Below are 13,463 nucleotides of genomic sequence, written 5' to 3'. Positions count from 1 at the left end.
CCCATAATGGACTCAATAATGAATAGTGATGGAATAATTTAGCCAAATATGGAAAGCTTGAATGTACAAGTCTACGGTGACACAACATGATTTCATAATGTTTATTAGAGAAAGATGAACAACAACTCTTGGGTTTATGGTAGAGGAAAGAGTTATTGTAAATGACTACGGTTATGTGATCCGTAGCGCTCAAATCCACAATCCTTTGCTTCATAGAGTTTACAATTTTGGATAAATTATAACCCGAGAAAACTTTATGGGCTGAAGTCACATTGGGTTGGAAACAACAATGGACGGTTTTTAATATGGTTAAGTGAGTCTTATCTTGACAACAAGACTTTGATGAGTTATGGAATGCGTTAAGCTTTGCAAATAAAATGAACAAATGTTAAATAGATGACTGACACTTGGCGACATAACAAAGTTGATAGAAATATCCCTTGGATCTGAAAATGTGATATATGAAGATTGGAGCTTGATATAAAGATTTGATCGTGAAGACACACTGGTCTGGAGTGTGTTGAAGATAAGGGGAAAATTGAGAGAGTTTCAACTTACAGAATTTAATAAAACCCGTTCTGATACCACGAAAAATATGCCTATAATAAGCGATACAGAGGAGAGAAAGCATGAAAGCTATTTCTATATATTATGATTGAAAGAAATAAACATATACACATTACCTTCCATGAAAAGAAATTAAATACAATAAAAGCAAGGTAGTATACTTTAATATATCTTGATTTCAAATAAATCTGTGATTAGATCATTAGGTAGTATCCTCCAATTATCTTGATTCCAATAAATTCCTTAGATCTCAACGGACAAATATCTTATTTGGAATAATTGACTTTAACTATCCAATTCATAAGTGTCATAATACACTATAGTCAACTAACTTACTTTACTAACCTAATCACAATATTAACTTTATCAACCTCAAAACCCTAATATATAACAGTACTATATACTATCATGATTTTGGAAGATGACTTACACAATATTAGCATGATTTAAAAGCCAATCAGGCACAAATCCACTAAGCAAGTTTCCTGTAAAATATCTGCATAACATCAACTTACAAAGTGTTGTTATGTATTTAAAATCAAAATGTCAAGCGATAATTCACATGTCTAGTATTGCCCATTTCATGTAATGTTAGAAGAGTAAAGAAAATTCAAAGGTATGTTATATGTATTTTAAAATCAAAATGTCAAAGGAAAATTCACATGTCTTGTACTGCCCATTTCGTAATGTTAGAAGAGTAAGAAACTAAATGAACCTATAATGTAACATCACGCCCCCATCAAGACTTTCTTGTCCACAAGGTCTAAAATTTTAAAGCTCATCTTATAGAACAACATTGGGCCTGAGTCATATTCTTTGAGACTTCTTAAATTTTTCTTGAGAACTCCTAATCAATTGGTTGCATAACCAGTGGCTGATTAGGAGTTCTCTAGAGTTAAGGCAACGATTCAACATACTAATGTTATGAATCCTCAAAGAATATGATCTTGCCCCAATGACGCGTTGTAACAAGGGCGTGCTATGCTTAGGCAAGGAACTGAGCTCTTTAATTTATTTATTTTGACAGAAGCACAAGGATTTAACTCTCGACACATATATAACATCTTAACACATTTATATTATATTCAAGGAAAAAGGACAATAAGATTGCCTATTCTTCTCTATGCAAAATATTTTTGATAATTAAAGTAAGTGCAAGATCCATACATGTACTTTGTCTTGGACAGGGAAGAATAATTCGCAGGAATTTCTCCACTTAATTTGTTGAAGCTAATATCTCTGCAAAAAACTTATGAATTTGAGTGCATCATTTCCAAATAGAATAAATTTTACATACAACATTTAAAAACAATCAAGAAAAAAGGTGCAGATCATCATCAACTAACAAGGTTTGCAATGGCATTGTGCTGAGATAATCTGGTAATGGTCCAATGAGATTGCAACTCCTCAGAATCCTATAGCATTTGGAAAATATGTGAGGATTGAATTTAGAAAAGAATAGATTGTCATATAATATTCAACTTACAGTATTTCAAGGTTTTTCAAATTACTAATGGGTGGAAATAGTGATTCAGGTCCATTTATATCACTTATTCTCCTGAAAATCATTGAATAAAAGCAAGTATAATTATCCAGCTCAACAATATAATAAGAGTAGATATTGATGAGCTTCAAAGAGATTACAAGTCTTTCATATTTGTTAATGCAGAGATTACATTAGGGATTGGACCCTCCAAACCACTAGCCTGAACTAATCTGCATTTTAAAAGTTTTTGTTTCAAAAACATACCAGATTGAAAGAAATATGGATAGATAAAGTTGAGATTTTAGAATCTAACAATTTACTGAGATTAAGCCAGTTCTGGATGAAATTAGGTATCCTTCCTGTGAAATTGTTATCACCAATCCGACTGCATCAATAAGTTGAAGAATGTCAACATCAAATGAACTGGAATGAGAAAACAAATATGTAACATCTAATACTTACAAGTCCTTCATTGTGATCAACTTTCCAAGTTCTAATGGCAGTTCCCCAGATAAATTATTTGATGTCAAGAACCTTAATAATCAAATAAACAATATCAAATCTTATTTCCCTGAAGTTTGTTTCAAATGAATAAATATCTAAATTTTCGATCAATCAACAAAACAACCTCCTTGCTCAATATTTTCCACAAGATTCTCATGCTTCTGAAGCGAAAGAGTAACTTCAGATTAACACATTTAACATGACTTGAACAAAGCTCACAACTTGGTACGAATATTGTTTGGATTATTAGAAGACGATGACCTTGCCACAATTTTATTCTTACGAACTTTAACAATAAAAAATAGTAATTTTAGAGTGGAAGATAATTGTTTTAACAGACAAACTATAAAATTGTTCATATTTTCATGTTTGATGATAAAGAAGCTGTTAACTCAGCATAGTCAGTGCTGACTTGACCGTCAACAAAAATTGCGAAGGAAAGCCCGGAAAAAGCATCGTTTCTTTTTCTAAAAGTTCAATTTTTATATTAAAAAGAATGCAAAGATTCGTTCATGGGTAAAACAAGAAACACAATAAAAACAGGAAAAGGAAAAACAAAAATATTAGATTCCTAACAAATTGAAATAGTCTCATCTCGTGCAAACCCCCCTTCCTTGATGGATGTGAAAGCGTTGAGGAGGAAGCTTTGATCCTTTTTTTCCCATAACTATTCTCTTCAAAGGTTCTTTTGGTTGTGTTCCTTCCAAATTGGTCACCACATAATTAGGGGGATGGGCTTCCAATCTGCGTTGATGGCCCTTTGTGTTGCACCAACCGGTCCATTACTCCCATAACTCATCGACATTGTGTGGCATAACTCATGAAAGTTAAGAATGCAATCCAGAAGGGACCAAAAAAATCTTTAGCGAGATTGCAAAGGAAAAGAATGTGGTTAATTGTCTCCTAGTTCTTACTATACATGCAACACCTTTTGGCCATTTGGAATCAGTTCCTTTTGAGTCTATGAAAGTAATTACCCCCTCGTGGATGGCTTATTAAGCAAAGAAATAAATTTTGGATGGGATCTTAGTTTTCCAGGTATCCTTCCAAGGGTAACTCGATGCAATGCCCTGAAGAGTCAAAAGATAAATGTAGCTGGTTTGGAAGGCAGGGGAACCAACTAGGGATAATTCGTCTTGAGCTTCGGAAGGCAACTTATAAAGCTAGAGTACCTCCTCAAGGCTAGCAAGTATGATTGCCTCGTCAGAAGATAAGCAAAGTGAAAAAGTAACCTTCCAACCAATACTATCACTTGTAGAAGTCTGTTATTCTTGCCTCTTTGTGTTAGAGACTTCGAAAAAGTCCTGAAATGTGCCACAGAACTTGCCACTAGGGTGTCATGTGTCCATCTGAAAAAGGATATACTTATGATTGCCCACTGTAAAGGAAATGACAGGGTGCAAGGTGGCCCATGTATTAGTGATTCTGCCCCAAACACAATTTCCCTTGAAAGATCTTCTCAAGAGGGGTGGCAATTCAAAATTTTGAAGTCCTTGTACTTGGTGGTGATTGCAATGACCCAGAGGCTTTCTCTAACTTTAAGAAATTTCCACCACCATTTAAAAAGAAAAGGAGTTAGAAAGCAAAAAGTCCTTGATTCTGAGTCGTCCATCCAACTTATACTAAGAACTATGTAAATAATGTAAAATAAAACTGGATATTTGAAATCAACTAGAATAACTAATTCATTAGATATTAGGAACTGAGTAAATTTTGTTAATTAACTTATATATATTTAAATTTTGAATCATTGGCGTCTTCTCTCGGATACTCAGCTAATTTACTTGGTTTACTTAGATGGATCTTTAACAAGACTATGCAATTGAAAGACAATGAGCAAAAGCAATAAAAAAATTTCAGAAAGAGCATAATATCTTCCAATTGGAGTCTATTTGTTTCTTACAAGTACTCTATATTGGTGAGATTTCCAAGCTCCGGAGGGATGAGCCCTGATAACTGGTTGATCTCCAAATCCCTATAATCATATCTCAAACCAACATTAACATTAAAATTTAAAACCCAACCATGAATTTGACATGCATAGAGAAAATAGGGGTAATTGATACACGTACAGCCTTGTAAGTGTGCTTATGTTTCCCAATTCTTTTGGTATTCCTCCACTTATTCGATTTCCAAGTAGCGAGCTGCGTTATAATTAACATTAATATAATCACAATCACCCCCATTTTGAACCATGAAACAGTAGAGATAAAGCTACGCACATCTTTTGAAGTTGGGTGGTTCCCCATTCTGGAGGGATGGTTCCGTTAAGATAGTTGCGTTTTAGGTCACTGCAAAGATACAGTTACTGAAAACGTTTGTTTCTTTCTACGCGATGATGATGACAAATTGAAACGAAGAACTAAAGATTGAAGTAGACTTGCTCACATTTCTTGAAGGAAGGGTAGGTTAACAATTTCTGCTGGGAGACTTCCCGCTAGATTCTGTTCTTTAAGAAATCTGCAGCTCTTTTCTTCTTAATATTTTTGGCATAAACAAAACTAAAATGACAGTGAAGACATTAATTACATCTTAACCACATGGCAGACGGTATCAGTGCAGTTACATTGGACGGAGTTAATCGGAACCTTCTCTCCTGGCGGAGGAGGGTTGTCCCAGTTGGATTTTCCAGCGCATGGATCGACGCTGAAGTCCCAAGGTGTCTTCTTCTTCCCCAACGTCCTTTCGATTTGCTTCAGAGCCTCCACTAATCATGTAACATATTCAACTATATATATATATATATATATAACTAATTGTATACTTCTTCTTCTTCTTCTATGATCAGCTGCTACAACTACAGAAAGAAAGAAAAGAGAAGAAGACGAGGAGTACCTTCATTAGCAGGCAAAACAGCCGCTCCTTCACCATCAGCCAAACAAAATATTACTATTATTATTATTAGTCCAGAGATTCGTAGAAAGTGCATCTCGGATCTGAAATAATTATGAATCTTTAGTTGATTTTTCAGGATGAACCGACAGAGTTGGCCAGGTATACGAAGAAGAAGAAGAAGAAGAAATATGGAATCAGACTATAAGAGCAATTATTTTGGTGGTTGGCGCGGGCCCTAGTTCTTCATCTCTTAACTAATGAGTGGTCCGGGTGACTTAGACTTACGTTTCATCATTTTAGTTTCTTCACAAAGAAGCCGCCGCCGTACTAGAGTTATTTGTCATCAAATTCTTGAAACTTCTACCATGCATGTGTTGTTGTAGTATCATAGTTTTAAAGTTTGAATTTCATTTTTAATTTTTCTTTATAATATTTCTTAATAAATTAATATTTGACTTATTTAAATAAACTGCTCATAACATAAGTTTAACTAAAATTTGAGCAAATGATACTAAAAACAGGGTGAATTGTCTTTGGTGAGAGTGAATAAATTAAATAGCGCTGGTGATCCTTTTTTTTCTGACGAAAATGTCCCTATTGCGTCACGCATCCTCAGGTTGCGTGACGCAATTTTTTATTTTTTTATTTTTCAAAAAAATTTAATTATGAAATTTTTTGGACGAAAATGTCCCAGTTGCGTCACCTAGTTGCGTCACCTAGTTGCGTGACGCAATCGCGAGACGAAAAAAAAATTGGAAAAAAAAAATTCGGTTGCATCACGCAACTGGAGTTGCGTTACGCAAGGGTACAATTGTCATTAAAAAAAAGAGGGTCACCAACGCTATTTAAATTATTCACCCTCACTTTCCTCATTTCACCCTATTTTTAGGGTTATCTGCTCAAATTCCCTTTTTAATTATAGTCTCTTTTGCAACCTGATTTAAAATGTCTCAAAATAGAAAACTCTCATATTACAACAAAATAATAATAATCTCTTTTTGTTTGTGTTGTGTATAAATATACTATTCAACAAAATAATAATAATAATAATAATAATAATCTCTTTCTGTTTGTGTTGTGTATAAATATACTATTCATATATATATATATATATATATAATAGTAATGCTTAATTTTAAAGTGTCTGGACTGTCAGGTGGTCGAGAACTGTGTTTAATTTGAATATATATGTGAGAGTAAATTGATATTTGGGTCGAATTGTGGGTTGACATGTCTATAAATTTAAAACAGTTAAAAATAAAATTAAAAATACTACAGGTATGTTTTGAACTTGCAACTTAACAAAAGAAATTTAATCATTTATCCAACTAAACCTTTATATTTTAAATTCAACACTAAATTTGATTAACATGAGACATTCTTATCAATATAAGTTAAAAAATTTAACTAACTAATCTATATGTATAATAATGTTTAATTTATAGACATGATAGATTTTTTTTTAATTTATAAGAATGCATATATCAAAAGAAGAAGTTGATGAATTACAATATATGTTATTAGAATTAGAGTTTGAGTGTTGCTTTCATAAATGAATATGTTCAATTAAAATAATATTTTGTAAAAAAAAATTGTCTTTAAAAGAGAATAAAAAATGTTGAAAGAACTAATCAAACTATAAATTTGAGTGCATTTTCCTTAAATTTGCTATTATTTTGATTTTGAATCAAGTACTTTCAACCGGCTGATTAAAGTCTTCTTAGTTTTAAGAATATGTTGACTAGTTTAAGGAGAAATATAAAAATAATTTAACTAAGTTTAATTTATCCTCTCATTTATTTATTTATATATATATATAAATTAAAATAAATAAGTTGAGATATTTTAATAATTCTAATTTATTGGAAGGGATGAAATTAGAATACATTAGTTGTAATATTTTAGGGATTCTACTTTATTTTAATTCAGGAAAATCAGCTCTTACACTTGTATAAGTATGTATAACCTATTATGAACATATTATATTAAAAACATTTATTTCTTTTCCATTAAAAAATATTCACACTTTTAAATATATAATTATGTAATGATTTAAGATATGGGTGTAATTTTCAAGAATTTTAAAAAAATGATGCATACAACAAAAGATAAAGCAAATCAAAAATGGCTACAATCCTTGGGAAATAAGTACAACTTTCTTACTGAATTTCCTACAACCCTATGTTTATTTCGAAAATGACCGAATCCGAACAAACATCAATAAAATGTCTCAACAATGAACCTTTTAACCTAAGTTTCATCTACTTATTGTTTTCATTATCATCAACGTCAATAATCTAACTCAATACAAAGAATAATAAGAAAAAACTCTACCTATACACACTAAATTAGCTTGTTTTCATAACTAACTTCTACAACAAAGTGAATGAAATTCTTGTTAGGATATGTCTTCTTCAACATAGAGAAGAAATGAAAAGCCATTATCTCTAACATCTATTTCTGTATGTAGTATTATTTTGGTAGCTCAATTTGGGAGCCATGTGTAAGAAGTCTTCCACTATCTGTATATTTAACAGTAAGTTCCTCTGTATTCACATCCGTTTGTTTCTGTTGATTCATCATCTTCAGTTTACGAGTTATGGCAATCGAGTCCAAGTCCTTTAGCAACTCTTGAGGAATTATTATGTCCTCGAGCATGCTTACAACTGAAGACATGGTTGGTCTGGCAGTAGCCGTGACATTGGTGCAAATCAGAGCTATATTGGTGGTCATCACCATCACCTCGTCTGGCTTGAAATCTAGTCCTAACTTTCGATCTACCAGATTTGCAAGAGTTTTATTTTCTCTCAAAACATGTACCTAATTGAGAAAAAAAACAGAATTATCCATCAAACAAATTTAGTAAAATAAGGGTAACACATATTTGACTTACATAATCAATCAAGAAGGAAGAAATTTTCCTCCTCTGGTCTATAAGCGGTGTTACATATCCCCCTGACAATTTCTAGAGCAACAATTCCGAAACTGTAAACATCTACTTTTTCCGGCAAATAACCATGCATTGCATACTCGGGTGCCATGTATCCGCTGCATAAATAATCTAAAATTATTATTGTATGCCTTGAAGTTCTTCATCTTAAATAAACTTTGAGATTTGTTACATATATTAGGGGTTTGCATGAACAATTTGAAAAAGACTTATCAACAATAAATGTGACTTCCATGTTAGTTAGTGTGGTGCCGAGTCATCCAACTAAAAATATATGAGTGCATTTCCTATGTCCAAAGGGTGGCTAAAATTTGGAATCTACCCGGACTAAAAGTTTTTCACAAAATATACCTGGGCTACAATGATATTAAAATTAAGGAAAAACCAAAATCAACCTAGTTTACTGTGACTATTGTCCTATAGAATAGTCCTTTAGTAACGGGAAACTATCAATCCCGATGTTCAAAATCAACCTAGTTTACTGCGACTATTCTCCTTTATTATTATTATTATTATTATTATTATTATTATGTGATAGCAAAATTTTCAAAACAGCTAGTTTGCGCACACCTTGACTAATCCCTAGGGAAGACTAGCACTTAATCCCAATGTTTTGGATTAAATCTTACTAGAGTCCTAATGAAAGAGGTAAGTTCCTGAGGCCAAGCATCTTTCCATATAGTAATCTGGTCTGTAGATTTATTATTAGAAGTTCTTCAGTTTAGATTAGCCTACAACTATAAGGAATGTCTCCATATCTTTAGGAGGGTGATATGCACAACATTAACTTTTTTTTCCATGATGTTGATGTAGAAATGAGACAGAGACATAGAAAGTAGACTCATAAACTAAAGTGTCTTCAAAACTCCTATTATATTTACGCGTATAATAAGTTTGTTGATTAGAAAACTAATTAAGTCCCGGCAACACTACTGCTTAGGTGGGTATTCTCCTCTTCATTAAGTTTGGGCCAGACCAAAATCAGATTTCTTGGGATTAAGATCCTTATCAAGCAACACATTTGTAGCCTTGATGTCTCTATGGACAATCTTTAGCCAGACCACGAGCTAAGCCAATACAGATCTTATACCCTGTTGACCAAAAGATTAATATGGAGAAATTGTTATCATGACCTGTTTTAATTATTTTATTTATGTTCAACTATTAGTTACTATTTACTAGGGTAGCAAACTTTGTTCTCAAAAAGAAATACCTTGTAAACAGGACCAAAACCACCTTCTCCAATATTGTTAGCAGCATCAAAACTGTTTGTAGCAGCTTCAATTTGCCTAAACGAGAACAAATAAAAATCCTTTAGATCTGTGCAAGGAAAGTTAAGAAACATTTCTAAGAAACTAAGGAGAAAATATCTGCAAAAGCAAAAATGTAACATGTTATTAGCGCTTTGAATGTAAGTGGAATGTAACCTGAAAAATGAAATCATTTAAAATAGGAAGAAAGTTTGAAAAATCTATGCCAACTCCAATTTGTGTGGTACTTCCAAGCAAAGCATAGCATCAAGCATTGTCAGATAATCACTTTCAGCTAGACTAACATAATCAGATCAAATATTCACTGCTCAAAATTCTTTTGTAAATAATAGCTAGTAATGGGAAGCCTGACTTACTAATCTTGCAGACTAATATAGAATGAACCTTCTTATGGTAAGTAATATCATAACACAATCGCCTCATAGATATTGTTTTGGGCATAACTTATATAGTTGAATATGGTAAATGTAATTTCATCAAAGTGAAACTTTACACTGTAAATCTCATTCATGAGACAGAATCCATAATATGTCAGTAAAATGGGAGTGATTCGTGCATTCATGCTCAACTCAGAACTATTTTCCAAGTGCTTAGATGTATTTTCAACTTAAAACAATATTGACATGTGGGTCATCATCCATGAAATTCCCGGTGCTAGATCTGTATCCCTTTCATACACAATTTATATACAAGGAGTTCAAAGCTGAAAGAGAACAGCAAAAGAACATTGCGGTTCATAAGAGTGAAAAAACAAAATGTACCTCAGCTTGCAAAACATACCGTTTGGAGACGGAAAGATTCTCAAGCATGAAGTAGTTTCACTAGAATGACAAAGTAAAAGTCAATTAAGGATTCAAATTCCTTAATAGAATGATTGAAACTTACTTTGTTACAAATGTTCCACCTTTCTCCTCCACTTATAGTTTATTCATCTTCTTCTTTATGTCTTTATTCACTGCGCTCCTCAGAATCATTTTGGACCTCCTCCATCTTGACTCTCAACCTTCTCCTCCATCTCATTTCTTCTGATAAGGAATCAGGTGCTAATATGGAGGAGAATGTTGAGAATCAAGATAGAGGAGGGTCCAAAATAATCCTGAGGAGTGCAGTAATCAAGAATCTTCTTCTTCGCTTTATTACTGGTGTCTTAGTCGGAGGAGGGTTTCGATTGCGTGGTGTCTTTAGTCGGAGAGGGTTTGCGCCAGTGATTTGAAGAGGTTATAACTTTTATAGTAGCCATTTGTCTCTTCATTCTCTAACTTAATTGTTTTAAAAGTAATATATATCTATTTACATGTAAAAATATAACTTCCATAATTATTATTTTGATAGAATTTTTAGCACAAAAATCAATCAATAAAATTATGTGAATATCAATCATTAATATTATAACAAAAATTTACAATTCTTGATAATATAATAACTCAACAACAATTAGGGCTGTGCAAAAAAAAACGAAAAATTGGTAACCCAACCAAATCGATAGTTAACCGATTTCATTTTAACAGTTTATTGGTTAATCGATTCTAGCGGTTCCGGTTAATCGGTTTTTTACCTGTTAAACAGTTCGGTTTTCGGTTTCCCTATTTTTCTAACGGTTTAACTGGTAAACCGGTAATAATTTAATTATATATTTTTATATTTTATAATTTGTATTAGTTATTTTATAAATAATTTCTATAGAATAATTTTAAAAAAACATTATAATCTATATAAAATTTTACAAAAATAAATTAAAAACAAATTGAAATAATTTCATTAAAATATGTAAAATTGTTGTTAGGAATTATAAATTAACAAAATCAAAATAGTTAAGCAAATTAAAACTTGATGTCTTCAAAGTTCAACGTTCAATTTATGTTTTAACTTTCTCTCCAACACGTTCAATACGGAAACACCTAAAATCAAAAGTTATAATTTATAATTTACCGATTCTACTTCCCGTGTTCTATTCGCTTATACATGGTTGGTCAAAGACTAATCGACATAATAAATTTAAATTTTTCAAGAAAAATATAAAAATCTAACAAAATAGCTATAAAATATATTATATTGTTACAATAAAATTATATATTATAACATATTTCTAAATATATCAATAAAATATATTATTATAATATATTATATTATAATAATAATAATATAATATAATATAATAAAGACAAAAAAGGAAGGAGAATGGTATAATAGAAAAGTGTAAATAATAATTTTAAAAAATATATTTTATAAATTTATTACTTAATTTTAAAAAAATTGAATTATTGGTTCCTAGTTAAACCCGGTTACCCGGCCAGAACCGACCAAAACCGGTAGAACCAGAACCGGTAAAACCGATACCATTAACGGCCGGTTAATCGGTTTGTAAAATAAAAGCCAAAACCGGAACCGTTTAACTGATTAACCGGTTAACCGGCCGGTTGAACACCCCTAACAACAATTATTAAAAATAAATAAATCAAATAACTAGTATTTTTTTGTTATAAGAAAATTCAAAAAGAAGTTGTGAAATAAAGTTTTTTATTATTATAATGAATTTAAACTTTTGTAAATATTTTAAACTAAAAACATAAATGTTTAAAAAAAATAGAGCACGACAGATACAACACCTTATCGACTTCATACAGCGTCATTAATATCAAACATTCATAGAGCCTCTCTTTTTCCATTAATTTCTCATCTCATATTACTTCACCAACCAACTGTAAACACAAATTACTAGGGGTGAGCATTGAGTGGTTTAATCCGATCCAATCCAAATCTTAAATACTAATTCGGATTGGATATTTCGGATTGGACTGAGATCGGATCGGATTGAGTTCGGATTGAATTAAATCGGATTGGATTAGGATTATTCAAATTATCCAAACTATCTAAATAAAAATATTTTTTTTAATTAATTTTCTTTAAATTAAATTTCATCTCAATATAATATTTTTTTTTGTTTTTTTTTATTATTTTTTTCAGATTCAAAACTAAAAATAATAAAAAATTCGAATTTAAAAAAAAAATTAAAAATTTTTTAAAAAAAATTAAAAAATTTAAAAAAAAATTAAAAAAAAAATTGTTGACTAATTTCAAGCTGAAATATATAAATATTTTTTAGTTTGGATTATCCAAACCATTTTCAATCCGTATCCGTATTAATTTATAAAATGGTTTGGATTACGGATTGGATAAACTTAGTTTGGATTTAATACGGATCGGACAAAACGGATTAATTTTACCCATTTGCTCACCCCTACAAATTACTATCAAAACAGGCAACTGTCTCTACATTAATTTTTATCTCCTCTTATTCTATATATTATTTCATCACTGTCAATTTATCAAAACAGGCAACTGTCTCTACATTAATTTTTATCTCCTCTTATTCTAGATATTATTTCATCACCGTCAATTTGTCCCGTCTTGTTGTTCATCTGGTTTGAATTATAAAAGGCATATTCAATGGAGGAACGATTTCCTCATTTTCTTCTTTTTTTGGTTGAGAATTTGAATCTTTTTGTCATGGAGCTGTACCCTTTTCTTTAAGCAGTTGTTCTGAATCTGATATGCCGAGTTTTCATCGCCAATTCTATCTATGCCAAGCTTTACTTTCTTTAGTCCGAGCCCCAACTAATAAAAGTAAGTGCAAGTTCCATACATGTACTTTGTCTTGGATAGGAAGAATAATTCGCAGGAATTTCTCCACTTAATTTGTTGAAGCTAATATCTCTGAAAAAAAACTTATGAATTTGAGTGCATCATTTCCAAATAGAATTAATTTTAAATACAACATTTAAAAACAATCAAGACAAAAAGTACATATCATCATCAACTAACAAGCATTGTGCTGAGATAATCTGGTAAT

At 31.3% G+C, this 13,463-nt stretch overlaps 3 protein-coding genes and 1 long non-coding RNA gene across 4 annotated transcripts; all 4 read right to left on the bottom strand.

The window, feature by feature from the left end:
• Positions 1–1,873: 1,873 nt before the first annotated feature.
• LOC124913930 (probable LRR receptor-like serine/threonine-protein kinase At1g53420) lies at positions 1,874–2,446 on the bottom strand. The gene is made up of 3 exons (XM_047454371.1): positions 2,212–2,446; positions 2,054–2,125; positions 1,874–1,982 (listed from the first exon to the last, which is right to left on the bottom strand). The coding sequence occupies exons 1-3, from the start codon at positions 2,313–2,315 to the stop codon at positions 1,880–1,882; spliced, it is 279 nt and encodes a 92-aa protein (XP_047310327.1). The 5' UTR covers positions 2,316–2,446; the 3' UTR covers positions 1,874–1,879.
• Positions 2,447–4,275: 1,829 nt separating this feature from the next.
• On the bottom strand, positions 4,276–5,272 carry LOC124915926 (probable leucine-rich repeat receptor-like serine/threonine-protein kinase At3g14840). The gene is made up of 5 exons (XM_047456672.1): positions 5,146–5,272; positions 4,946–5,033; positions 4,780–4,848; positions 4,630–4,701; positions 4,276–4,532 (listed from the first exon to the last, which is right to left on the bottom strand). Exons 1-5 carry the CDS (start codon positions 5,270–5,272, stop codon positions 4,457–4,459), a joined length of 432 nt encoding a protein of 143 aa, XP_047312628.1. The 3' UTR covers positions 4,276–4,456.
• A 2,592-nt stretch (positions 5,273–7,864) lies between these two features.
• On the bottom strand, positions 7,865–8,433 carry LOC124915924 (probable LRR receptor-like serine/threonine-protein kinase At1g07650). Its single transcript, XM_047456671.1, has 2 exons — positions 8,353–8,433; positions 7,865–8,212 (listed from the first exon to the last, which is right to left on the bottom strand). Exons 1-2 carry the CDS (start codon positions 8,431–8,433, stop codon positions 7,865–7,867), a joined length of 429 nt encoding a protein of 142 aa, XP_047312627.1.
• Positions 8,434–9,447: 1,014 nt separating this feature from the next.
• On the bottom strand, positions 9,448–10,824 carry LOC124913931. The gene is made up of 3 exons (XR_007096791.1): positions 10,518–10,824; positions 10,375–10,434; positions 9,448–9,631 (listed from the first exon to the last, which is right to left on the bottom strand). It is a non-coding gene; the product is annotated as an uncharacterized LOC124913931 (long non-coding RNA).
• Between the last annotated feature and the right edge of the window lie 2,639 nt (positions 10,825–13,463).

The sequence above is a fragment of the Impatiens glandulifera genome, chromosome 9 (assembly GCF_907164915.1).
Source record: "Impatiens glandulifera chromosome 9, dImpGla2.1, whole genome shotgun sequence".
NCBI lineage: Eukaryota > Viridiplantae > Streptophyta > Magnoliopsida > Ericales > Balsaminaceae > Impatiens > Impatiens glandulifera.
This window is presented reverse-complemented; position numbering and strand designations above follow the sequence as displayed.

Excerpts from the sequence above, each read along its gene's own strand:
- LOC124913930 (XM_047454371.1), bottom strand. The coding sequence starts at position 2,315 with ATGTTTTTGAAACAAAAACTTTTAAAATGCAGATTAGTTCAGGCTAGT. Across the intron at positions 2,126-2,211 it reads TTAACAAATATGAAAGACTT|GAGAATAAGTGATATAAATG; the intron begins GTAATCTCTTTG and ends AATGATTTTCAG. Across the intron at positions 1,983-2,053 it reads TTGAAAAACCTTGAAATACT|GATTCTGAGGAGTTGCAATC; the intron begins GTAAGTTGAATA and ends CAAATGCTATAG.
- LOC124915926 (XM_047456672.1), bottom strand. The coding sequence starts at position 5,272 with ATGATTAGTGGAGGCTCTGAAGCAAATCGAAAGGACGTTGGGGAAGAA. Across the intron at positions 5,034-5,145 it reads CTCCTCCGCCAGGAGAGAAG|AAGAAAAGAGCTGCAGATTT; the intron begins GTTCCGATTAAC and ends AAAAATATTAAG. Across the intron at positions 4,849-4,945 it reads CTACCCTTCCTTCAAGAAAT|TGACCTAAAACGCAACTATC; the intron begins GTGAGCAAGTCT and ends GTATCTTTGCAG.
- LOC124915924 (XM_047456671.1), bottom strand. The coding sequence starts at position 8,433 with ATGGCACCCGAGTATGCAATGCATGGTTATTTGCCGGAAAAAGTAGAT. Across the intron at positions 8,213-8,352 it reads GAATTGTTGCTCTAGAAATT|GTACATGTTTTGAGAGAAAA; the intron begins GTCAGGGGGATA and ends TTTCTCAATTAG.